The sequence below is a fragment of the Lepidochelys kempii genome, chromosome 10 (genome assembly GCF_965140265.1).
Source record: "Lepidochelys kempii isolate rLepKem1 chromosome 10, rLepKem1.hap2, whole genome shotgun sequence".
Classification (NCBI taxonomy): Eukaryota; Metazoa; Chordata; order Testudines; family Cheloniidae; genus Lepidochelys; species Lepidochelys kempii.
In genome coordinates, this window is record NC_133265.1 from 34,156,755 (window position 1) to 34,181,732 (window position 24,978).

Here is a 24,978-nt window from a genome sequence, read left to right on the forward strand (position 1 = left end):
GGAGCCGCGGTGCGAGAGCTGGGGCGCGAGGCGCTGCAGCCGGTGCCCGCAGCCCTGGGCCGGGCCCGCTCCGTAGCCAGCCGCGACCGGCCAACCTGGAGGCTGCATCGCCCGGAGCTCGGCCCCTGCAGCAGCCCCCAGCGGCTCGGCTCCGCGCCCGGTGAGTCCAGCCGGCCTTTGTCTCCGTTGGTACCTGGGGCGGGGAGCCCAGGCGCCGGCCGCAGCAGCTGGTCCGCTCGTTGGGGGGCCAGGCCCCTGACACGGGCCGTGCGCTGCCGGGGGGGACCGGTATTGCTGGGGCCCGGCCCGCCAGCCCCGGAGCCCACCGTGGCTAGCTGCTGAGCTGGCCCGGCCGTGCTGCCGATCCGGGCAGGTAGTGGGCACCGCTTACAGACTGCCTGTCCCGGGGGCGTCATGCGGAGCGGCCCCTTCCTAGGAGGATGAACCCCCGCCGAGCACGGGCTGTCGGGGGACCCGCGGGAAGGGCGCAGCCTGCGGTCGGGGGGACGCGGGGACCCCCCCGAACAGAGGCACGGAGGTGGTCGGGGTGGGGGGCCACTGCCATACCCCGGGGCCAGCCCCTCCCGCCGCGTTCCCCGTCTGGACCCGGAGCAGAGCAGCGCCCGTTAATGGCAAGAGGGAGCCGGGCCAGCCCCTCCCGCGCAGCGGCCGCATCTCCCGATCGGATTTACAGGGACTTGTAAAGCTTAATAGACTGCGAGCCCCGATAAGATCTGCTGGCTGCCGGCGAACAGCCCGGGCGGGCCCCTCGCGCGGGGGGAGCCGTGGCCAGCCCAATTATTAACTAGAAGGGAGAACTGGGGAGCGAATCAGCCCAGTGAAACCTCTGAGCCCGTGGCCCTGCCCTGGGTCTGTGCGCTCCCCGTAGTGCCCTGGTGAGGGGGACCGAGGAACCAGCCCCACAAGCTGTGCTGATCCTTGGCAGAGACCCCTGTGCGCTAGTTAGGACCCTTGGCAGAAGCCAGGGTGCCTTTGGGGAGGCAAGTGAGGTTGAAGCATCGGCAGGCAGACTTAGGGCTCTGGCCTAGCGGCCTCTGGACTAGGGTGTCAGTGGATTCCACAAGCCTTTCTGGGCCAAAGCCCCCATGGCAGATGGACCCCTCCATGCTCAGGCTGGTGGCTTGTTGGGGTGAGGAATGGAGCAGCCTCTAATGCAACAGTTCCCAAGCCCCGCTGGCAGCTTTGGCTTAGCCTGGCCAAGCGGTGCACTGCCCCTCCCAATAGCACATAGATACTTTAACCCCCCCGGGCGCCTGTGGGATGGAGCAGGCCAGGATGTAGGCGGATTTGAGTCCAAGTGACAAGGAGGTGGGCAGCAAGGGTGGCCAGGGGCGTAGTGCACCCGGTGACCAGGATGCACAAGACACAGTGTCTCAGCAGAAAGAAAAGCAGGGGGGCCTGTCACTCCTTTGAGCTGGAGGAGGTGGCTGTATGGGGGTGTTAGGGGGTGGTTTCCAGAGCAGTCTGTAGCAGTGATGGGCGCAGTGGTGTGATGCTGGGTCCTGTGTGACAGGGCAGGGGCAGCCCTCCCTGCCTGGCGGCGTTTATTTTCTTCTCTCTTTTGTTAGTGGGACACAGGAGGTTCTGTAAATAAAGTGTCAGACACCGGAAAGGGGTTCTGTTAATAAGCAGCCTGGCTGGACTCTCTCCAGCGGCACAGAGCTGGCGTGGCAGGAGTACACCTCCCTTGCTGCTGGCGGCCATCCTACCTCCAGCCCTGGGAGCCACCCATCAGCAAGGCCCCCTTGCCTCTGCCAGAGCGGGGCACAGAGCTGCCACTGGGGAGCATTGGGGGCAGAGTGCAATGTCAGGAACATGCCCCTGGGAGGGGGTCCAGGGCCTTGCAGTGAGTGGAGGGGCTGTCCTGGGAACATGGGGGGAGGGATGCTCAAAGGAGCCAATATATTCAGCAGCCTTGGCATTGTGATTGTGTATCACAATGCAGTGCTGTGTGAGACCCCAAAGCAGCATATCCCCTCAAAGGGTGGCACTGGGCTGGGCCCACACGGGGGAAGCCATGCTCTTGAGTGTAAGGGCTAAACACATCTGTAAAGAAACCAAAGCTCAGACTGTGCTGGACTGTGGCAGAGACGGCCTGCTGACCACATAGGCCCTTCTTGCCAGTGGCACCATGCCAGGGGCCCTGCTTTCCACAGCCGTGGGGAGCCTACGGCTGTCAGCAGGGCTGTGAGCAGCACAGTGGCAGGCCTGTCCTTGGACACAACTGGGGAAAGGAGCTGACTGCAAACCGATTCTCTCTCATCCCATCTGGGGTACAACTACTGTCAGAGGATCACCTGAAACAACCCTCCCCTCCAAAGCCCTGAGCTTGGGTAGCACTAACCCCTCAGGGAAGGGCCACCAGCTGGCTCCCAGGGACCAGGACCAGGCAGCATTTCGGCCCTGGCCCTGTGGCTTTTACTGGTCCTCAGCCCAGGTGCTTAGTAAAGTGCAGGCTTCTAGAATGGGGGATGGCTGGGCCATGCCAGCCTCAGGTGGCAAAAGGCTGTGCCCAGCAGGCAAGAGCCTCCTTCCCTTGACAGCTGGGCTGAACTTCACATAGTTGTTGAGCGTTTGGTCTGGTTGGTGCTGGGATGTACGCTGGGGCTGGCTAACACTCCCATGGGGGGAGACGCTTGGGGCAGCCTGGTCTGGAGAGGGGTCTGGGAGGGAGCAGCAAGAAGAAAGCATTAGGTCACCGTTAAGAGCAGTTCCCCAGCACCACAGGCCCCCAGCCATGCTCTTGCATAGAGCTCTGTGTGCAGAGGGCTCTTGGCTCTGAGCTAGCTTTCAGTGCCCCCTGCAGGCAGCCAGGATAGCACAGACCCATCTGCCTACACCCACAGCTGGTGCCATGTGGCACAGGAAGTGCCCCTCCATTGCCTGGCCAGTGGGCCTGGGCCTTGACCTGGAGGGGGGGGCCCTTGTGGAGCCCCATGGCCTCTCTGCTGTGAGGGCCAGTCATTGCCCAAGGTAGTGGTGGGACGTTTCTTGTGCTGAGGATGACAGCTGGTTAATTACTATTTTTATAGTCCACACAACCCTCCGTCGCCCTGTTGGGTCACCCTGGGGCCTGACGTAACTCCCAGCTCAGGCCACTCCCTAGCTGGGTTGGGGTTTCTTCCTTCTGGCTCACCTGCTGAGCACCCTTCCTTCCCCCCCAGCGCAGCCTGGAGCAAACCTGCCAGGCTCAGGCCCAGCTAAGCAGCTGGAGTCATGGGATCGGAATTCTCATTAGTGGCTGCTTGGCGAGGAGCTCTCTGGCCGGGCGTGCGCGTGTCAGACGGTGCTGAGGGCGTGGGTGGGTTTGGGTGTTGGAGCCAGGCCTCCCTTGCATTCATGGGCTTGCGTTCCTTTCAAGAAAGCAGCCCTGCTGGTTTCTGTCACTCCCAGCACCTGGGTCAGCCCTTCAGCAGGGCAGTGAGGGGGGGGGGGGGGGGGCACTAGTAAAAGGATGGGCAGTGCGCTGCTGAGACAAAATGGAAAATCCCCTTCTCTACTCTACAGCCAGGCTGGAGGAGTGGGGGATCCATGCAGGCCCTGGCCCCTGCTGCTGGCTGGAGGGAATGCAATAAACAGGCTGCACATTCCTTTGGGGCTGCCTCAGAGACTTAATTAAATGGGAAGGGGGATGTGGGGGAGGAGGTGGTTGGGATGAAGGGGAGGGGGATTAAGTGCCTAAGCCTGACCCCCTGCCTGCTCCCAGGGCACACTGAAGTGGGCTTGTCAGGGGGAATTGCTCAGCCCACAGAGAAGGCCTCAGATGTGGAGCAACAGGCAGAGCAGTGTCTGCAACCTGACATGGCCAGGCTAGGCCAGGGGCCTGAGGGGTCTGGTTGTGAGGCTTGGGGGGTGGGGAGTCCAAGGGGCCAAGAAACATGTGCACAGCAACAGGAGGGTGCCCAGCGCTGCTTTCCTACCAGGAGAGATGGTACCAAGCTCCCAGCCTGGCACAGGCAAATGGCTGAGGTGTATGATGGGTTCAGGCTTGCCAAGTGCCTGCTGTGTTGGGCCCAAAAGGGGACCTGGAACCCAGGAAAAGTATCCCTTTCAGCCACAGTCCACCCCTCTCCTCCAGCACAAAGGTGGCCTTAGCCTCCCTGTGGAGTAGAAGGCTGCTCAGGCCCAATTTTTAAACCCCACCTGGACTTAAACCAGCCTCAAGCCTGGCCAAGAGGGTTGAATTGTTTTCTGACCTGACCCAGTGCTGCCCTGCCACGCCAGCTGTTGCCCCCTGCTGGTTGTGTATGCTGCTCACTTCCCAGCATGCTCCCTCCAGAGCATGTGCTGTGCAGGGGGGTGGCAGTGGCTGGCAGAAGCAGGTGACCCCAAGGAGGAGAAGAGTCGACCCAAGCCCAAGAGAGTTAGGTTGTTTTCCAGTCCAGCCTACGCTTTCAGCCGGGTCCCGTTAAGTTGCAGGACTGTATTACAGAGATCCCTCATGACGGACAGGTGCATTCCCAGCACACTTGCTCCAGGGGCCCCATAGCTGCCATCGTGTTGGCAGTGAGCAACTGGAACGCTCCACCTCCCAGCCAATCCACCATACACTCCCCCAACCTGCAGCAACAACACCCTACTTCTGAAATAAGGTTCAGCTTAAATACTGTGGTGCCCAGACCTTGTGGTGAGGGGCATAGTGTGGCCGGAAGGCTTGGTTGGTTGAGCATGGTGGGGGGCTCTAGCTGAGACGGGCAGCAGCTTTCACTAGATGTCTAACTCAGGAGCAGGATGTCCCATGAAGGACCTGATTTGGAGATGTGCTGGCATTAGGTTTGCTCTTGTTCACGGCACCAGAGCCAGCTTCCTGCTTCAAGACCTCTGGCTTCCTGCTGCCCTCTTTCCTTGGCTCAAATGGCTGTGCTCATAATCTGAGCCCTGCCAAGCTATCTGCACCCTGTCCTGGTCAGTGTGGAGAACTACTGATCTCTGCCCTCATAACCTATTTGAAGAGAACAAATTGGGGAGAGGCTGGAACTGGCATGTGAATGTGCAAGCCCATAGGAAGGATTTTGAACTCAGGGGTCATACCCTAAGACTGGAGAACTGCAATTAGAGCATCTGAATTAGGGAAAATGATCTGGGAAACTCCAGGCCTGTTAGTTTGACCTCAATTGTATGCAAGGTCTAAGAACACCTTTTTGAAAAAGTAATTAAGGACAATAAGGTAAATAGTAATTGGGATAGAAAACAACATGGTGTCACACAGGATAGATGGTGCCAGACCAACCTGATCTTTCTTTAAGAACCAATTTTCTAGACAAAGGAAATACAGAGGAGGGCTGGAAATCATAAGGAGATTTGGGTGACCTTGAAAACTGGAGTAATAGAAATGGGATGAAATTGAATAGTGCAAAGTCATGCACTTAAGGACTAACAACAAGAACTTTTGCTATAAGCTGGGGACGAATCAGCTGGAAGCGACAGGAAGAGAAAGACCTGGGTGTGTTGCTTGCTCACAGGATAACTGAGCCGCCAAGGTGATGCAGCTGTAAAAAAGGCTAACGTGGTCCTGGGGTGCATCAGGCAAGGTATTTCCAGTAGACAGGGAAGCGTTAGTACCATTATTCAAGGCCCTGGTGGGACTCATTTGGAATACTGCGTACAGTTTTGATCTCCCATGTTTAAGAGATGAATTCAGACTGGAACAGGGCAGAGAAGAGCTACTAGGATGATCAGAGAAATGGCGAACCTGCCTTATGAGAGGAGACTTAAGGAGCTTGGCTTGCTTAGCCTAACCAAACAGACTGAGGGGAGATGTATTTATAGAACAATTGTACCAGAGGGATAAATACCAGGGAGGGAGAGGAGTTATTTAAGAGACAGTGTTGGCACAAGAACAAATGGCTATAAATTGGCCATTTAGTTTAGGTTTTAAATTAGACCAAACTTAGCCATCAGAGGAATGAAGTTCTGGAATAGCCTTCTGAGGGGAGCAGTGAGGACAAAAAACGTAACTTATTTCAAGATTGAGCTTTTTGGAGGGGAAGGCCTGGTGAAGTTGTCTACGATAGCATATGGCCCAGCTGTAATTGCATTTGCAAATATCTTCAACAGCCGCAGATGGGACACTAGCTGGGGTGGGCTCTGAGTTACTGTAGAGAATTCTTTCCCAAGTGTCTGGCTGGTGGGTTTTGCCCATATGCTCAGGGTCCAACTGACTGCCATATTTGGGGTTGGGGAAGAATTTTTCCCCTAGGTCAGATTGGCAGAGTCCCTGGGGGGAGGGGGATTTCACCTTCCTTTACAGCATGGGTGGGCAAACTACAGCCCACAGGCCATTTTAATCCTGCCCTCAAGCTCCCACTGGAGAACAGGGTCTAGGGCTGCTCTGTATGGCTCCTGGAAGCAGCAGCATGCCCCCCCCTGCTCCTATACGTAGGGGCAGCCAGGGGGCTCTGCTCTGCACACTGCCCTTGCCCCAAGTACTGCCCCTGCAGCTACTATTGGCCAGGAAGCGCAGCCAATGGGAGCTCTGGGGGCACTACCTGCAGACAGAACAGAGCTGCCTGGCCATGCCTCCATATAGGAGCTAGAAGGGGGACATGATGCTGCTTCTGGGAGCCACCCGAGGTAAGCGCTGCCTGGGTAGCCTGCACACCTGAACAACCCCTGTGCCCTGATTCTCCCCCCCCCTTTGTCCCAGCCTGGAGCCCACACACACACACACGCTCTGAACTCATTTCTGGCCCCACCCCAGACGTGTACCCCTAGCCAGAGCCCACTCCCCTTCCCACATCCTAGCCTGGTGAGCATTCATGGCCTGCCATACAATTTCTATATCCAGATGTTGGCCTTGAGCAAAAAGTTTGCCCACCCCTGCTCTACAGCATGGGGTACAGGTCACTTGCTGGCTTGAACTACAATAGATCCCCAGTTACAAACAACCTCCATTCCTGAGGAGTTTGTAACTCTGAACAAAAAATTCTGGTGGTTCTTTCAAAAGTTTACAACTGAATATTGACTTAATACAGCTTTGAAACTTTACTATGCAGAAGAGAAAAGCTGCTTTTAACTATGTTAATTTAAATGAAACTAGGACAGAAAGTTTCCTTACCTGGTCAAATCTTTTTTTTTTTAAACATTCCCTTTGTTTTTAGTAGCTTACGTTTAACACAGGACTGCTGTATTTGCTTGTTTTTTTTTTGCTGCTGCCTGATTACGTATTTCCAGACCCAAATGAGGGGCGTGGCTGACCAGTCAGTTTGTAATGCTGAGGCTCTACTGTAGAGTTAATGGTGGATTCTCTGTAACTTGAAGTCTTTAAACCATGATGTGAGGACTTCAGTAACTCAGCCAGAGATTAGGGGCCTGTTAAAGGAGGGGCTGGGTGAGGGTCTGTGGCCTGCAATGTGCAGGAGGTCAGGATCCTGTTGTTGTCCCTTCTGGCCTTTAAAGTCTGTGTCCAGAGAAAAGCAACTATGATCAGAGGTTTGGAAAATGAGCTGAGGAAAGGCTGAAAGAACTGGGCCTGCTTATTCTTAAAAAGAAGGCTCACGGGGGACCCGAGAACAGTAAAAGGTGGTTCTCCATCTTGACTGAGGGGAGGACAAGCCAGAATTGGCTTAGTCTGCAGCAAGGGAGATTCAGGGTAGATATTAAGAAAAATTGTCCAACTCGAAGGATAGCTGAGCTGTGGAACAGGCTACCGAAGGAGGTTGTGGAATCCTCATCGCTGGAGGTTTTTTAAAAGCAGGTTGGACCAACACCTTAGACCAACCCCAAGAGGCTATGTCTACACTATGGACCTTACAGCTGTGCTGCTTTAAGGTCTCCTATGTAGCGCCACTATGCTGGCCGGGAGAGCTCTCCCACTGGGATAATTACCCCCCCTTCCCCAACAAGTGGTGGCAGTGACACAGCCCTGTGCACACCAGTGCTTTTTTCAGTGAAACTTATGTTGGGCAGCAGGGTGGGGATTTTTGTTTTTCCCCACACCCCCAAATGATAAAATGTTGCTGACAAAAGCTTGGTCTATGCTAGCACTTAAGTGTCAGGGCTGGAGCAGACCCCTCAAGGGCCCTTCCAGCCCTGCATTTGTTACTACCTTGCAGTTCATGCACTGGCCAGTGGGAGGCAGCGGGTGTTCTGCTCACCCAGTGTAAATCAGGAGTCACCCCAGTGAAGCCAATGGTGGTACACTGGTGTAGGAGGCAGCAGAATCCAGTTCCAAGGATTTAAACTGGAGACGGGCCTGAACCAACCCCCTGACATCCCAGGTGCTTAAAACGTGGTTAAAAGCACAAGGGGCTGGAGCCCTGGGCAGGATGCAGACTCCTGGGGCTCCCCAGGATAGCTGATGGAGGGGACAGGGCGGAGGAGGGATCAGTCCTTGGTGCCATCTAGGACCCTGCATGCTTCAGTCTCTCACTCCACTGGATGACGTGGCTCTCCCAGGTCCAGCAGCCCATCTCTCTCTCTCTGGCCACAGGAAGGCTGGGTGCCCACTGAGTGTCCTTCCCAATTATGGGTTGCAGCTGTGTGTACTAATTACAGCCTGCCTGCTGGGCTTCTGTGGCCAAGGGGCTGTGTACAGGGATAGGGTCAAGGGCTGCATGTGGCATCTGGCTGCCTTTGTCCTGGGGTGGCGGGAGAGGGTGGAACTGGGCCCAGCTGTGCTTTGATGTGTAGGCCCAGCAGATCCCTGCCCTAGGAGTGTTTGGAAATCCAGGCTGGCACGCTTGAGCCAGCTGCTGCCTCTCTGGGCTGAGCATGGAGTGGGAGAGACTACATTTAGCTTGGGGTAGGGATCCCAGGGGGTTCTGTCCCATCCAGCTCCCTCCGCACCAGGGCAGCAAGCCCTTGGTGCCCCTGGGCACAGGGCAACTTGCCCCACTGCTGCCCAGGGCTGCTGGCTTCCAGCATGCTGGCAGGGAAGCTGGTGCTGCTCAGAGGCAAACCCTCCATGACATGCTGGCACTCCAGGGGGCGTAAGCTCAGTCCCCTGCATCCCCCCAAAGACTGTGGGGCCTAGACACTGGGTATTGGCACTTAGGTGGCATTGGGCTGGGGTGCTGGGTGGGGAGGGCATGCACACTTTAGGAGGCTGTTCCCATTGCTAGAAGCCCTCTGCAGGAGGTTGGGGGTGGGGGGGGAGGCCACACAGGAACAGAGGGCGAGTGAAGGGGTGGAGCCAAGCTGAGATATGTTCAGAGCGGCAGTGAGCTGCTGCTCCTCTGAACACAAAGGGTTAAACCAACCAGGGAGGTGGCGTGGGAAGGGTAGAGTTGACCAGTCTGTCCTGCCAGGCTGTCTGATGCTGCCCCCTGCTCACTGCTCCACTCACAGCTGGATTCAAACAGGAGGGTAGGGAACTAATTTAAAGCCAGAGGCAGAGGGCTGGCACTGAGGAGTGAGGGCGTGGCTGTGTTTGAGGAGCTGCAGACAGTTCTTTAGGCCCTGGTGTTTGTACAGTGCCTGGCATAAGGGGGCCAAGCTTGGCTGTACCATCTAGGGGCCCTGATAACATGAGGGGTAAACCCAGCACCTGCTAGGCAGGCAGGATGCTACAGCAGGATGAAGGGACAGAATTAGCCACGCCATTCAGGGGGGCAGCACCCCTGGGGCTGAGCAGCATGCATGCCAGGGGCTCTGGATTTGCCTCCCTGCCCAGTCCCCCCTGTCCCTGCCCTCACAGTACTCCCAGAGAGCCCTCTTCTCTCTCCCCCTCGCCCCAATTGAGCTCTGTCACCTCCCAGGTGCTGTGGTGGGGCAGTCATGGGGTGGGGGCTCTGCACAGCCTGCTTTGCTCCAGCTCTTCCCTCTGGCTCACCGCAAGGCTGCATGTGCTGCTCCTACAGTGCCCCATCTCCCAGTCTGTCCCCCTGGTATTGCCCAGAGGATCTTGGGCCTGGCACAGCCCCCAGCCCTGCTCCATTTGCCCCACACAGTTCCAGAGGTACTGGCAGCTTATGGGCCCATGTGAGCAGGTAACAGCCCATCAGAGTCCATGCAGCGCCCTCAGTGTCTCAGCCAGGCTCTGAGGGTATCCAGGGCCATGGGGCCACGGCCCTCTGGGCAATCCAGGAATGGATCCCTACTAGCCAGCCCATCCCCTGCTTCAGACAGGAGTGCTGTGCTGGCTAATCCAGCCAGAGTGGTCAGCCAGTGAGCCAGACCAGGCTGTGCAGTGGCTTCCCCAGGCCCTCATGGACCTCCCCATCCTCTGCCCTGAGTGCCAGACACCCCCAAACCTGCCCTGGCTAACAGAGCGATGTGCGCACGCATGTGCTGGGTCACCAGAATTCCATGGCAGCCCTAGGGAGAGGCCGCACGCTGCGGGCAGCTGTGGTGCTGAATGACCACCGGGAAGGTGCACTGAGTGCAGTGATGAGCTGGGGGCAGACTTGTGCTGGCTGCTTTAAGGGAAATCTAAACCTCTCCCTAGCCGCTCTGGGCTGGGCACCCAGCACCCTCGTGCGGGCACCCTAGGGAGCCCTCTGCCACCCTAGGTCAGGCTGAGCCCAAGGCACCGGAAGGCTGCTCTGTGCCCAGGGGAGAGGGCACAGCAATGCTCCCCTGGGGAAAGCAGCAAATGCAGGACCAATTCCAGGCAACAGGGGGTTGCTCTGTTCTACATGTGTGGGCATGGTGCCAGGCTGCCTGGGCAACAGGACTGGAGGGAACAGGTGAACCTTTAGGGCCAGATTCAGCCCTGCTTTACCCCAATCTGTAAACCCAGGCAAAGGGACCACCCATGACAGGAGGGCTGGTGGGGGCTGCAGTTGCCTGAGAGCTTCAGGCCCTGGGGGCGTACAGATGGCCCCGTGACTGTGCTGGCCAGGAAGGGGAGCAGGCCCAGAGAATTCAGCCTCCGTTCAGGAGGGCTGCTAGGAAGCCCTCAGGGAAGATTAAAGCTGCCCCCAACTGTCCAAGTGCCCAAGAGAGGGCAGCCCTAGGAACAGTCTGCTGCTCTGGGGGGATGGGGAGACCTGCATGGGGTTGGCTGGGAGGGTGTGCCACTCCCTGGGCTGCCTAGAGAGAAAATCTGAGTGCCACAGAACACTAAGACAGCAACCCCTTCCTGACCCCAGTGGCAGTCAATTTATAGCTGGAAGCATGAGGATGGGGAGGCCTGGGGGTTTATCCAAGCTGACATCACTGCCTACCCCACTTGCATATGTATCCACAAATAACAGCCTGCAGCAAGGAGTTCCCCAGGTTCACCCTTTGATCTTTTTTTTAACGCCCCCCTCCATTTTCTGCCTTTTACTGTCCCCCAGTGCCTCCTTGTGCCTGCACTGTGGGGCAAGGCTTCTCTCTAGCGTCCCTTAGTGCTGGCTGGGGCACACAGGAGCTGCAGGGAGGGGATCTGGAGGCTGGTCCCACCTCACTCAGTTGCCGGGGCTGTTGCTCTGAGACTGTGGGCAGTGGAGGAGTACAGCAGGCAGGGCCAGTGGAGGCAGGGAGCTGGGCTCTGTCTCCAAGGCAAGTGAATTCAGTACAGCCCTCCTGGTCAGCCCCATCACCAAGTAAACACCCCCACACAGGCAGGCTGGCAGGGAACTGGGCTGCCTGGGCTCAGCTCAGCACGCAGCTGGAAAATATGAACGATCCAGCAAGTCTCTGTGCTGTAGGCCCACGGGATGGGAGTGTGGCCAGTAGAGCAGAGGTTGGGCTGGATTTAGTGCTCCGGCAACGTTCACTCGGGGCTGTGGCAAAGCAAGCGTGCTGCCAGCATTAGCAGCTTAGTGCCTCCCAGAGAAGCGGGGCTTTGTCTCCATCCTGTTTGGCTCCTGGCTGGGCCCCCCTTTTCCTGTCTCCCCTGTTTATTAGGTGTAAGCCTGTCTGAGCAGTGCTAAGCCGGCAAGCTTTCTCTGGGATATGGTTAACCCCTCAGGGTCCGGCATCTCCACTTAGCGAGCACTGTGTGATGGAGTACCGCTGAGCCATGCCCAGGACCCCTGGCTGTCTAGTTCTCTCAGCCATGCCCCTGTGAAGGGGAGCGCAGGCTGGGCCCTGCTGCTAGCAGCAGCCCACAGCCAGCACCATGCACCTGGTCAGCTGTTCAGTGCTAGAGCTGGGCTGGAGGGGAGAGGAGACAGCTGAGGGGGATGCAGGAGGCTGAGGGGGAACAGATGACCCCATTCAGGTGACCACATAAAGGAGGGAGGGGCCCTGGTGCTAGCCACTGGCTTAGCCTTTGCCAGGTTGCATCTGAAGGGCAGAGTGAGGCATGGACTCGTCACACGGAAGTGCAGTTAGGAATCTGGCCCTGCCTGGCCCTCAGGATGTAGGCGGGCTCGTGGCAGGGAGCTTCAGTCCACAATTAAGCATGGGTGGAGCAAAGCCACCCAGCAGCCTGGTCCTGACCTGGCAGTGTGGGGAAGAAATGCCCACACAATTAAAGGGACAGCAGTTTAGTCAGCAGCTTGGCTGCAGTGCCAGACACGTCAGCGAAACCTGACCCTGGCATTTCAAAACTGACTCCCACCCCAGCGCTGGCAGCAGGCCCACTCTGGTGCCCTGCCAGGCCCCTATGTGCTCAAGAGTACTCGACTGCCTGCAGCCCTCACTGGGCAAGCGAGCGTTCCTGGGAGCACCCTTGGGCTGAACCAGTGCCGCTCAGAGCCAGGGCTACCCCCTGCCACTCTCATTTCCCCTCCACCCCCCCACTTCCCCGGGGCAGCCCCAGGGCTGGGTATATTGCAGCATCCCTACAGAGAGCCAGAGCCACACTGAGCTGCCCCTCTCCTGGCAGCCACACTGAGCTGCCCCTCTCCTGGCAGCAGGACCAGGGGGTACATGCTGGGGGAGAGCCCTGGACAGACCCTGACTGTGTGAAGGGGCCCTGAGCCCCAAGGGCTCCTCAGTCTGGACTAGCACCCACAGCTGCTAGGGAGGAAAGTCCCCCAAGCCTTGTCCACCCTGGCCTCTCTGCTGCAGGTACAGACCCGGTTCTCTGTGCTCGCCCTAGCTGTGCTGCAGGTTTGTGTCTGAGCTTCATTCGGCTGGGCTGGCTCACTGCCCAGTGCTCCACCCTTCTTCAGTGCCAGCTGCCCAGGGATCTCCAAGCACTTGACAAGCATTACTGTGCTAGGCAGGAAAGCCACATTCTCCCTGTTTTACAGAGGGGGGGAATGGAGGCCCCAAGAAGGCACAGGAACCGGGAGGGCTCCTGATCCCTGCTGCTAGGCCGTCCCCACAGGCCCAGCCCAAAGCGAGCAGTGTCCCAGCGAGAGCCGCAGGCAGGACTATGTCAGTGCTGCTGGCAGCTCAGAGGCGGGTTGTGCTGTGTGACACAGAGGGCTTTGCCCTGGGGTGGATATGCACCTTGTCACTCATTATCCTGGGTTAAACACTGACCTACTGGTCAGGTCACTGGGTGGGACAGCGCCCTCCTCTGAGCATGGTGCTTCCTGGCCAGCCATCCCCGCAGCCAGCCCTGGTGCACCACAGGGCAAGCTCATCCACCTCAATGCTGCCTGGGTGACAGGTTATGCCCTGTGGTGCAGTGCCCAGACCAGCTGTGCCATGTGAGCAAGTGTCAGAGGGCAGCAGAGCGGGACGGTCCTGTCCCTGAAGCCGCAACCTTGCCTGGTGCCGAGGGGATAAGATTTCCTTTAATAGGAGCCATGCTTTGGGGGCACTCCCTATCTCACGGGGGGACCCAGGTGCTGGGGCTCAGTGCTCTACGCAGGCTGGCTTTAGCTGAAGCAGGAGGGAAGTGCTGGATTCCTCTTTGGTTCGAGTCCCCACATCTTGGGAACAGATGCCACCTGTGGCCACAACAGAGTGGTTTAAAATTCCAGCCCAGTGCCAGGAGGGAGCCTTTGCCCGGCACAGCGGGCTGCCTGTCCAGGGCCTAAAGCCTGCAGCTGTGAATTGGGCCAGTCACAGCCATGCCATGGGCTACACAGCCCTTAGCTGCCTTCCCTGCCTGTCAGGAGCTGCCCCTGTAGGGAGTGCAGAGTACAGCTGGGGAGCAGGACATGGAGATTGGGGGGCAGTTCAGACAGCCTTTCCCACCCCTTACAGCCCCCCACCCTGCCCCTTTCTGCAGGGGCTACTTCACAGCCCCTTCCACCCTGAGGCCCCTCACTTTTATCCTGCCAGTGCCTGTCTGCCCCATACGACAATCTTGCTCCCTTCCCTGCCCGTGGGCACTAAGGGCCTGCTCCTGCCCAGAGCGCTGCACAAAGCAAATCCCTAGTGCCTGCAACAGAAAGGCGACTGTTTGAAGAGGCAGTGGGGACCGTCTTTATCAGCTCTCAGTAACCCCCAGCCAGAGCAGTGCCACTCGTGCTCTGCCAGTGGTTTGTTTCCATACCAAGGCCACAGACTCCCCCAGGATTTGAGACTGTGGCCCTGGTGAAGCTGTAGGCTGGGTGTGCTCTGCTGCAGCTGGTAGTGGCCACTTGTGTGCTGCTGGGTCAGGCCGAGAGCAGGTGCCTGGCGTAAGGAGGAGCTGTGCTCACAGCTGTGGGTCAGAGGAGCCCTGCACTTTGGCTGGCTGGGGGGAGGTAGGGCTGGTCTCTTGGGGGGGTGGGGGGGCAGGAAGTGGCAGCAGGGGTCAGTCCCATGTCTGGCAGGGCCCCCCGGCTCTGTAACAGGCTGTTGAGGGAAGGCCAAGCGCTGATCTGCTGAATTCCAGGGAGGAAGGGACACCAAGGCAGACCCACTCCTCTCCCCTGCCACTGATAATGCAACACGACCCTCCACTTCTAACCTGGTCTGGCAGCGCCTCCTTTGGCCACAGCTGGCTCCCATTACCCACAGGCTCCAGGCCATGGGAGGCCTCAGCAGGTAAAAGAGCATGGGGAAGTGGGAGGGCAGAGGCAGGCCAGAGAGTCCCTGGTGCTATCCCTCGGGGCCTGGCCAAAGCAACAGCTCAGGCCCCCCAGCCTCCCTGGAGCTTTTCCTGCTAGCTGCCTCCTTTCCTTATCTGTGGGATGCAGAGGTGAGTTTGATCTCCCCTCTCTGTGCAGCAGTGCTTTCCCTGCAACCTGCCTCTTCCTCTTCATGGTCTGGCCTTGCCATGAGCAACTCTGGCCCTGGCCTGGTGCCCTGTAGCCCTCTGCTAGCCCCTCCTAAGCTCTTTGGGCTGTCTGGACTGCAAACCACAGCCCCCTCCCCCAGCCCAGCTGCACATTCCACAATTTATTACCTGGCTGGAGCCTGTCTGGCCCATGCCAGCTCTGCTGATATTTACAAAGATCCCTCACCCCCACCACCCTGTTGGTAATTACTCCTCTTATTAAAAGGATTGACAGACAGGCTGAGAACCAAGCAGCCCCTGTGAGCCCAGTGGCCCTTTGTGCTTTGGTGCATGCTGGCTCCCTGGGGGGGCTGTACCCTCCCTCCAGGCTGCTGGCCATGCCCTGGGCCAGGATGGCTAAAGAGGGGCAGTTCAGTGTTCCTCCCCTGCCATGGGCTCCCCCCAGGGAACAGTTGGCAGGGGGGTCTGATTGCTCCGGAGCTGTCCCCTCAAAAGCCAAACCATGTGCTTGGAGCCGGTCACCATTCCTCCACCAGTCTGCGTTTCCTCCCTGGGGGCCATAGGCAGAATGGAACATCTGCCTCAAGGGCAGGGAACGGGCAGCTGTGCCCATGGGGTGGGAAGCCGTGCCACACACAGCGAGATGGGACCATGCCTGCCCTTACGAAGAGTAGGAGGCCAGGGAGGCCAATCACAGCAACCAGTTACAAAGACTCACTCCCCTCGACCCCCCCAGCTCACACCCCCATGAGAAGAATCTGAATTTGCAGTCTGGCCAGGAAGGGTCCCCAGAGGGTCTGGAAGTGCAGCTCCTGCGGAGGCTGCTTGTGTTCTTGAAAATAAATCTCATTGCAATAATAACCGACCGATGACAGCTTGGCAAATGCCTCCAGCCTTCCTGAGCTGTTCAGCTTAGAGCCACGGGCCATGGTCCTAACCCCCAGCTGATGGGAGCTGAGAGGAACAACCTGAATGTTGTGGGGCAGAGGGACTGGGGGGTGCCCGATGCTTAGTATAGGGTGGGTGCTACTGGAGTGTAAATAGCAGGTAACGGCAGATACCTCGCAGCGTTCTCAGCCACGCCATCAGCCTCCCTAAACACTCTGGCGCAAGCCTCCGTGTATGCATAGCGCTCGTCTCTAGCTAGCGTTTAGCTCACCCCCAAGTCGCCGCAGTGTTCCTTGCTCCTCAGTCTAGTGCTGCCCACTGGACAAACGCAAGAGACTCGCCAAGGAGTTGCTTTCCCGCCTCTCCAGCTTGGCAATCTGCTGCTGTTACCACAGAGAGTCAGCTGCTGTAACATGCGGCTCCGTACAGAGCTGGTGCCCAGTGTAATGTGCAGGGCTCAGCCCATTCTCCAAGGGGTGAGAAGAGCCCCTTCCAGGACTCATATGGTTAAATCCAGCAGAGACTCTGTGCTCCATCTTAAAGCCCAGGGATGTTCCCTGCATCCCAACTGCCTTTGGATGCTCCCACCCAAAGCAATGACTTAAGGCATGGCTGGATTTCAGAGCTGCCTTGCCAGGATTCTGGGTGGAAGGAATCCAGCAATGAACGGTGCCTCCAGCAGTTGTTCCAAGGCTGGGCTGAAAATGGCGCCAAGAGGTGTGGGGGGTGAGGTCAAGTCACAAGGTCTTGCTGGCCCCTGCCCAGCATAAGGCAGGAGCATGGAGCAAGAGGGAGTGCTGGGATGCTCGGGGTAGGCCGACCATGGGGCTCTTGGTGAGCCATGGGCAGGACAGGACTCTCTCAGGCCAGGGGGGGAGGCGGAGGAAGGGGGCAAATGAACCGCGTGAGATCAGCCAAGCCCCCTGGCCCTCAAAGCAACCAGTGGGGGTGCCACTGCATTGCTTGCTGGAGAGTGCCCCACCGTGTTCTCCCCCATAACAACATCCAAGGAGCCCAAGTAGAGGAATTGGGGCGAAGGGCTGAGCGGGATGACGAGGTATGGAGGAGTTCGGTACCATCAGCCGACTGCCACTTCACCGTAGTCGGGTCACAAGGCGAGAGTCCAGTGCTTTCTCATCACAGCCCCAAGGGGGAACACGCTTAGTTCAGGCCCCCATCGCATGGTCCCTGGCTCCACAGTCAGTGGCAGAGCTGTGTGGGTGGGGCCCTGGACAGTGGCTGTCTGCACGATGCCTGACCCTAGCTGGGGCAATCACTTTAGAAGCAATACATTTGCCTAGGGGACAAGGAGGCACTCCTTTGAGTGTGGGCACGGCACAGGTGTCGTGGCGAGTGCCCTCCCAGCTGCAAGAGAGAGCTGTGGCTGGAGAGAGCCAAGCTCGAAGGCACTGGTACAGAACATAAGGAACGCCTGGCTCCCCTGCGGCTAAACATGGGTGCATTGCACACACACAGGGATGGCACCTGGTCGAGTGTTCCCAGCAGGAAGAGCTCTTGGCATCCCTTAATGTGATGCCATTCGGTGGGCCCAGAAATAATTTTGGAAACAGTAAAAAAAATCAGTCAGAAATGCCCCAGTGAGTTGGGGGGGGGGCGTGAGGGGGAATGGATCCTGCAGCTACCACTTCCCCTGTAACATCTCTAAATCCCTGTAACACTTCTGCTGCCCCCTGGTTCCACAGCAGCCAACCCAGTCACTAGGCCAGAGGCTATGTCGAGGTCTGTGGTGCTCCCCCGATCTACGCTGGACGTCTGACAGCAGCTTCCCCCAGTTCAGGGCAGATCCAGGAGGAGGGGGAAATGGGTCAGCTCTCCAGGCTGTCCCAAGCACTTGGGCTCTTGCATGGGCATCACTCTCTTTCCAAGGGAGTTGTGTGACCAGCTCCGCTCCGTGTCGGAGAGGGAGGGAAGAAAAGGTGGACATTCAGAAAGCAGCTGCCAGGGCGCCGGGGGACAGCCAGCAGGTGATTAAAGCGTTTTCAGAAGCAATGAGGCAGGGGGAGCAGCTCCCTTCCTGAGCGCAGACTGTGCCCTGCTCCTGGGAAGTGGCTGCCCTGCCCAGCAGTAGTGCTTGGGCCGCTCTCCTCTGGGGTGATCTCTTGGCTGGAGTGACGGGCGTTCAGGGACAGGGCTCAAAGCAGCTGCTTTTTGGGTGACTTGCCTTCCGGCAGCCAGGGGAGGCGTGAGGGGGCAGCTCCTGGCCCCGCAGCCCCATCTCAGAGGATCCAGGGGACTAGATGGTCTGTGGTGACTCTTGCTGATATGCAAAGGGCTGGAATTTCCTTCTCCCAACCCATGCATGTAGGCAGGGAGCTTGGGGGCTTCCCCTTTCCCCGGTGGGCTAGGCTGGGTGTGTCAGAGTCAAGATGGCATGACCTGCACATTGAATTTCAGACAGCTGTGGAGGGGTCCTGGCCACTGGTGGCCCTTGACCCTTCCAGTGCTTGTCCATGCGAGTGCCAGGCTGTGCCCAGCATAGTGTCCAAGGGACAGGCAGAGCCTTTGCTGGCTATTCCAAGGGGATCTGTTTGCAGGGCAAAGGCAGCAGACTCCAGGCGATGGCAGCAAAGGGGAAAGCAGGAGACCATGAAGCCAGGGGCAAGTGCTCTGGAGCTTCTGTCCCCCATTGGCATGTTCCAGCAGCGACCAGAGCTGGTGTGCCAGGGGGCCAGCAATGGCTGGCACTTGTGGGCATTGCCCATGGGAGGATTTGACATGTGCCAGGCTGGGAGATGAAGCCCAGAGCTCCAGTCGCTCCACTGTCTAAAGCAGGGCCTTTGCTGTGGTCTCCAGTGCCCGGAGCTCGGCCTGCTGAGCAGAACCCCAGGCAGCCAGGGAAGAGAGCGCTGGAGGATGTGAGTCACTGGGATGAAATGTTCCCTCTCCCACAGCTGCCCTGCGAGGGAGCCCAAGCTTTGAGTAACACCGAGATGGGCCAGCCAAGTACCACCAGGAGCCAGGCCCTGTCCGACCCATGGTGGGATGGATGACGCTGCTAGGAAGCTGCCAAAATAAGGGGTGTGCCGTTAGCAGCAAGAGGGAGCTGAGGAGAGGCTGCCAGGGATTGGAAGGGAGCAGGGCCAGGGACGGTGACTATTCAGGTGACACACAGGGAGTATGGGGGGAACATATGAGGAGCAGTGACCCTTCCCCGCCCTGGACGATGTCGCTGCCCTGTGGTACGGAAATGTATCCTAGGTTGTTTCAGGCAGGGATACTTAAGGCGGTTCAGACTGCCCAGGCTGAGCGCCCACTCCGTGGGTGAGGCTCATGTTGGCTGCTGGTGAGTAGGAGAACGGTACCGTGCACACATGGTATCAGGCAGGACTCTCCCCCGCTGATCTTGCAGGTGGGGCTGTAGTGAAATGCACGTGGGGAGGAGAGACTGTCCTGCCTTGTCTTCACAGGCGCTTTGCAAATCAAGCCCCCAGGCCTCAGTACGAACAGCCAAGAAATCCACCCCACTGTACTGAGCTGCTGGGCCAGTGACCCAGCTCCCAATGTCTGCCCCCCCTCCCCCCCCCACACACACAGACTGCCTGGAAGCTCCTTGGGATGCATGGACATTGCACATTGCGGGAAGCCGAGGCAGGGCAGCTGGGTGTGAGGACGGAAGGGGGCCTTGTCCCCCCATGCAGTGCGTGTTCCCATCCACCAGCGGGAGCAGAGCGCTGCCGTCAGGCTGGAACCTCTCAGCTGTGCAGGGGTCAAAGGACACAGTCCCAGAAGCCCCAGGGATGGATGGGGGGCTGGTCGTGTGTGCTGGCACATGGCAGACACGCTCCAGCACAGGCTGGCCAGACCCTACGCAGCTCCGCACTGCAGGCTGTTAGGGGAGCTTCCTCATCCTGCCGAGGTCTCCAAGGGGCAGAACGAGGATCTGTCCCCAGCCAGCCGGCACTGCTCCAGGCAGCTGGTTTCAAACACTGCGCGCTGGGAGCATGTCACCCCTGGCCTGGTTTTGAGAGCCCAATGCTGGATCCCTGCGTGCTAGCCGGAGCCGGGGAGGGAAGGGACATTAGACGGCGGGTGCTGGTGGCCAGAGCAAGCTGATGAGTATAGTCCAGAGAGCGGGGTTGCTAAGCGAATTCAGGGACCAGGAAGGGATGAGTAATAGCTTGGGAAAAGCGATACAGCACAGCAGGGGTCCCGGTATGGGAGCTGTGGTCAGACACGCAAAGCCCCTGCTCAGCTGGGAGCTGCTGATGGCACTGAACGGCTCCCATGCTCCCTGCTGTACCAGGCCTGCGCACCATTGGGACCCTTTGATCCTGCAAGGCTGCGCGACGCTTCACCTGCAGTGGGCTTGTCACAGGGATCCCCAGCAGGGCAGCTTCCCTGCCATGGGCCACGGAGCCCACATGAGAAAGGAGGGGGATGGTCTAAGTGCCTGGGCACCCTCCACCTGGCAGAAGTCCCAGCAGTACCGATGGCCTGGTCTAGATGTAGCTGCAGCGGTGCATGATCCCCTGCTAACAGCAGGCTGGCTCTCTCTGGCCTGAGCGCAGAGGCGAGGAACTGGTAAACCAGCTGGAATCACAGGAATCCGGCCTCGTCTGACGGCCAGTAAACGCAGCAGCTCAAGGCATGGAAACCGGAGCAAGTTGCTGTAAGAACAGAGCCTGGGTCTCTGTAGGGAACAGCTCCCTAGCTGCCCATCTTCCTCACATTTGTATGCCCCCATCCCTCTGCAAGTCGGGCTTCATCAGAATCATCCTCACTGGACTAAAGGAAAAGGGAGTGCAGGGAGGAAGGGAAGCCCAGCACTGCCCCCTTAACACCCCAGAGCCAGCGGCCCTGGAGGCTGCCCGGCTCATCCTGGCTTCACCAGCGTCAGTCCAAAACAGGTTGCTTATCAGCAACGGGAAACCCAGCCAAAGCCTTTCTGCATGAGCCCTTTGCAGTAACTGATCCGTGGGGTGGAAATCCAGCATGTCATGCTGGCTGCGGCGGGAGAGGTTGCTGCAGGAGCGTTTCCTCCTGCAGCCTGGGCTCCCCAGAAGAACCTGCTTCCCCAACAGGGCTCAAGCTGCTGCCCATGGGGCACTGGAATGATGCTACAAGGACCCTGACGTTTGAGGGTGTTTGGGTCCACGAATTGGGGTGGGGATGGGTGGGCTTGAAATCCATATCCAAGTTCTCTGGCTTTACTCTCTAAACCCATCAGTGATATGACTAGCCCCCCCACCCACAAGATTTCTCAGGGGTTTGCTATTGCATGGCACACTGTCTGCAGGCATGACCCCGTGAGTAGCTCTCTGCCCCACCTTTCCCAGCCTAGCCCCTGCCCAAATAACCCCCTGGGGTACGGAGACTGGCTGTAACTTTACAGACATGTCAGAAGAAATGCGATGGGGTCAGACACTTGATTCCCAACCCCCAATGTCATCTGACAGGTAACATTTCTCTGGTTTTTCCCTCTACAGAGAGTCCAGCATGGACCACCTGATCCTGTGGACGCTGCTGCTTCTGCCTCCCGCAGCCCAGGTTCAGGGCTGTCCCTCAGGCTGCCAGTGCAACCAGCCACAGGTTGTGTTCTGCACGGCCCGGAGGAGCCACGCTGTCCCGAGCGGCCTGCCACCGGACACGGCCTACCTATACGCCTTCGAGAACGGCATCACCTCGCTCCATGACGACAGCTTCCGGGGCCTCCCGGCACTGCAGCAGCTGGACCTCTCCCAGAACAAGATTTCCAGCCTCCAAAGGAATGTCTTCCAGCCCCTCACCAACCTTGTCAACTTGGATCTGTCCTCCAACCAGCTGCGCGAGATCACCAACGAAACCTTCCACGGGCTGCGCCTGCTGGAGCGCCTCTACCTGGACCGGAACCGAATCCAGCACATCCACCCAGCCGCCTTGGACACGCTGGAGAACCTGCTGGAGCTGAAGCTCCAGAACAACCAGCTGCATTTGGTTCCTCCGCTGAACCTTCCCAAGCTCCTGCTGCTGGACATAAGCCGCAACAGCATTGCCACCATCGAAGCTGGTGCCTTTCACATGGTGAACATAGAGTCTCTCAAGATCGCGGGGCTGGGGCTGAGCAGCTTGGATGAGGAGCTTTTTCAGAACTTGAACAACCTCCACGAGCTGGACGTCTCAGACAACGCGCTGGGCAGAGTCCCGGAGGTGCTCCGGCGGCTCCGGGGCCTCACCAGGCTCAGCCTGGCTGGGAATGCCCAAATTGCTCAGCTGCAGGCAGAGGATTTTGGGGAGCTGCCCAACCTCCAAGAGCTGGACATCAGCAACCTCAACCTCAACACCATCCCCCAGGACTTCTTCAGTGTCTTCCCCAGGCTCCGGGCCATCACCGCGGCCGAGAATCCATTCAACTGCCTCTGCCAGCTGAGCTGGTTTGGGCGCTGGCTGCAGACCAGCCATGTCATGCTCAGGAGGTCCGAGGAGACAAGGTGCCACTTCCCCCCCAAGAACGCTGCTAAGCTCCTCCAGCACCTGGAATACTCAGACTTCGGCTGTCCTGCCACCCCCACCCCTACCCCCACCCTGAGAACTACCTCCCCGCAGCCGGCCGTGCTCCTCACCAGCAGCGGGCACTCTGCGCTGGAGCCCAGCCGCGCTGCTCCCACTCGGGAGCCCACGCCCCGGCAGGACAGCTCTACTCAGGCGCCACACACAGCTGCGCAGGGGCCGACTAGCCCCGAGATGCAGATCTGCCCTCCCCGGACATGCTTACACGGGGGCACCTGCCAGCTAGACGCGCACAACCACCTGGAGTGCCACTGCCCCGATGGCTTCTCGGGCTTGTACTGCGAGGCCGAGATCCAGAGAACAACCCTGCCCCCCATCACCCAGGCGCCCACGCAGAGCAAGCAGATCAGCGTTAAGCAGGTCAGCAGCACCTCACTGACAGTGGACTTGAAAAATTATCAACAGGCCAAAGACCAGCTGAAGGGCATCCGCCTGACCTACCGCAACCTGTCTGGGCCCGACAAGCGGCCGGTCACGCTCAGCCTGCCGACGTCACTCTCCGAATACACCGTGCGCGCCCTGAGACCGAACTCCACCTACCGCCTCTGCACCGGGCCGCTGGGGGAAAAGCCCTCTGAAGGGGAGTTCTGCATCGAGGCCCACACTGCTGTGCAGGGGACTCACCAGCAGCACCTGCCTGTCACCCAGAGCAAAGACAGCAACCTGACGCTCATGATCGTGCCCGCCCTGGCTGCTGTGCTGCTCCTGGTGATTGCTGTGACAGCAGTCACGTACTATCTCCGGCACCGACGGGCTAAGGCACATGCCGATGCCGGGGTGGATTCCAGCCCCCTGGAGCTGGAAGGGGTGAAAACGTGTCTGGAAAACAGAGACTTAGCGACCCACAGTCAAAAGCTGCCAGAGAACGTGGCGATGCCAAACGGCTTAGAATGTGAGGTCCCCCTGATGCACCAACGCTACCCCAGTAACAACAACACCGCACCGGTCAAGCCGTCCTATTTCTAGACCAAAAGAGAGATCGTGAGAGAGTCGCCATTCACAAGTTCCAGAGCCTGGATGGATGGGATACGGGCTGACCATTGTTAGTACCCAGAGCACGTTCCTCATGGGACAAGGGACATTGAAGGGTTAACTTAAATTAAGACAAAACCCCACATAATGTGCAATTTTCCTAGAGGCTTATACACTTAGGAAGTAGACACTGTAATTTATCTGCTCAGCACACGACTAAGTGCCTGCATTTCCCTGGCTGCCCTGCTATGTGTGTAGAGAGAAGGTTTTTTTAGCCACTGCTACAGAGAAAGGTATGTGACTTAGTTAAGAGGCCTCAGTGTGCTGGTAACAAAAGCTCCTTTAACTAAGTGCTTCCCAGGATAACAGACTCATTAGTAGTTCTACCTGAAAAGCAATAAAGGAAGAAAAAAACCCAACACACACAGACAGAGGTGCAGGGACTCTCGCACTTACTCCCCCAGTGCGTTGAAGGAAAAAACCACCCGGGAATTAAAGCTTTAAGAACTTTTAGAGAATATTTATACATGGTTATTTCCCATTTCTTCTGGGAAAGCTCTTTTCTAACGCAGATCTGTGTCCTTTTGTTTTGTAAAATAGATGAAGGAGGATGCTTTTTGTACAAAAATAAAATCTTTTGTACAGCATTCGCTGTGTCCAGCTTGTGAGGGATGCTAAGGACATAGGCACAGACCAACATATCAGCGTCTCCCTATCCCATTGAGAAGTGGGAATGCCGAGTTACCAGTCCAGCTTTGAGGAGGGGTCCAGTGTCCTTGGGAGGAATTACAGCTTCCCATCCACCCATGGGAGATGATTAGCAGGAGTCCAGTTATCATGAGGAGAGCAGTGGTGATGGCTGGGGGGGCCATGGGTTGAGTTTTCACTGTGCAAAAAATTGGTTTTCACAGTGTAATTGGAAGGAAAAAATTAAGCTCTTGGAGAACTCCAGCTGTCAGCGTTTTTTATTCCTTTTCTTTAATTCCTCGAGCCCTATCCCCATAGCACCTACAGTGAGACTCTCTGATTTTAACACCACTGCAGCTTTCCATTTATGTTCAAATTGGGTGCACCAATTTAACTCTGGCAAAAAGCATGGGCCAGCATGCCCCGGACACGGGAACCCTCTCTATCTCTGGGGCAGGGAGAGCACTCATCGGGCCGCTGCAGCTTCCCCAGCAACAGCTTCTGCCCACACAAGGGACCCCCTTCCTGGCAAAGCGGGGTGCTCCGTCTGCAGGCCCCAAGAGACACTGGTCGCACCAACTGTGCGGGTGGCTTCCCTGATGTGGATCCTGAGGTGGAACTGTGACCAAACTTAGTTGCCACGGGGTGGTAGATCCCTCCTGAGCTGGAGGGAATGTGGACAGGCCAGCTAGTGGCAAAAGACCCTCTAACCCAAGACAACCTGCCCTCTCTGTAGCATATGTAACCAGACCACCATTTCAATTAGCAGTACTGGTGGCAGATCTGCACCATCTAGGGTGGGAGCATGGTCCAAGGGTCAGGGCACCAAGTGGAGAATCCAGGATGCCTGGCTTTTATTCCCAACTGTGCCACTTCCCACTGTGCAGCTTTGGGCAAGTAGCTCTGCCTCAGTTTCCCATTCGATGATGCTCATCCAGGTTGGTAAAATGCTTTGAGATTACATC

The 24,978-nt window shown here is 58.0% G+C and overlaps 2 protein-coding genes across 12 annotated transcripts in view; one reads left to right on the forward strand and one right to left on the reverse strand.

The window, feature by feature from the left end:
* Positions 1-23,973, forward strand: VASN (vasorin). Its single transcript, XM_073362790.1, has 2 exons — positions 1-160; positions 21,295-23,973. Exon 2 carries the CDS (start codon positions 21,305-21,307, stop codon positions 23,318-23,320), a length of 2,016 nt encoding a protein of 671 aa, XP_073218891.1. The 5' UTR covers positions 1-160; positions 21,295-21,304; the 3' UTR covers positions 23,321-23,973.
* The window catches only part of CORO7 (coronin 7), a 185,120-nt gene that overhangs the window by 50,758 nt on the left and 109,384 nt on the right, over positions 1-24,978 (reverse strand). The window lies entirely within an intron of this gene.

Coding starts and splice junctions, on each gene's coding strand:
- VASN (XM_073362790.1), top strand. CDS start 21,305: ATGGACCACCTGATCCTGTGGACGCTGCTGCTTCTGCCTCCCGCAGCC.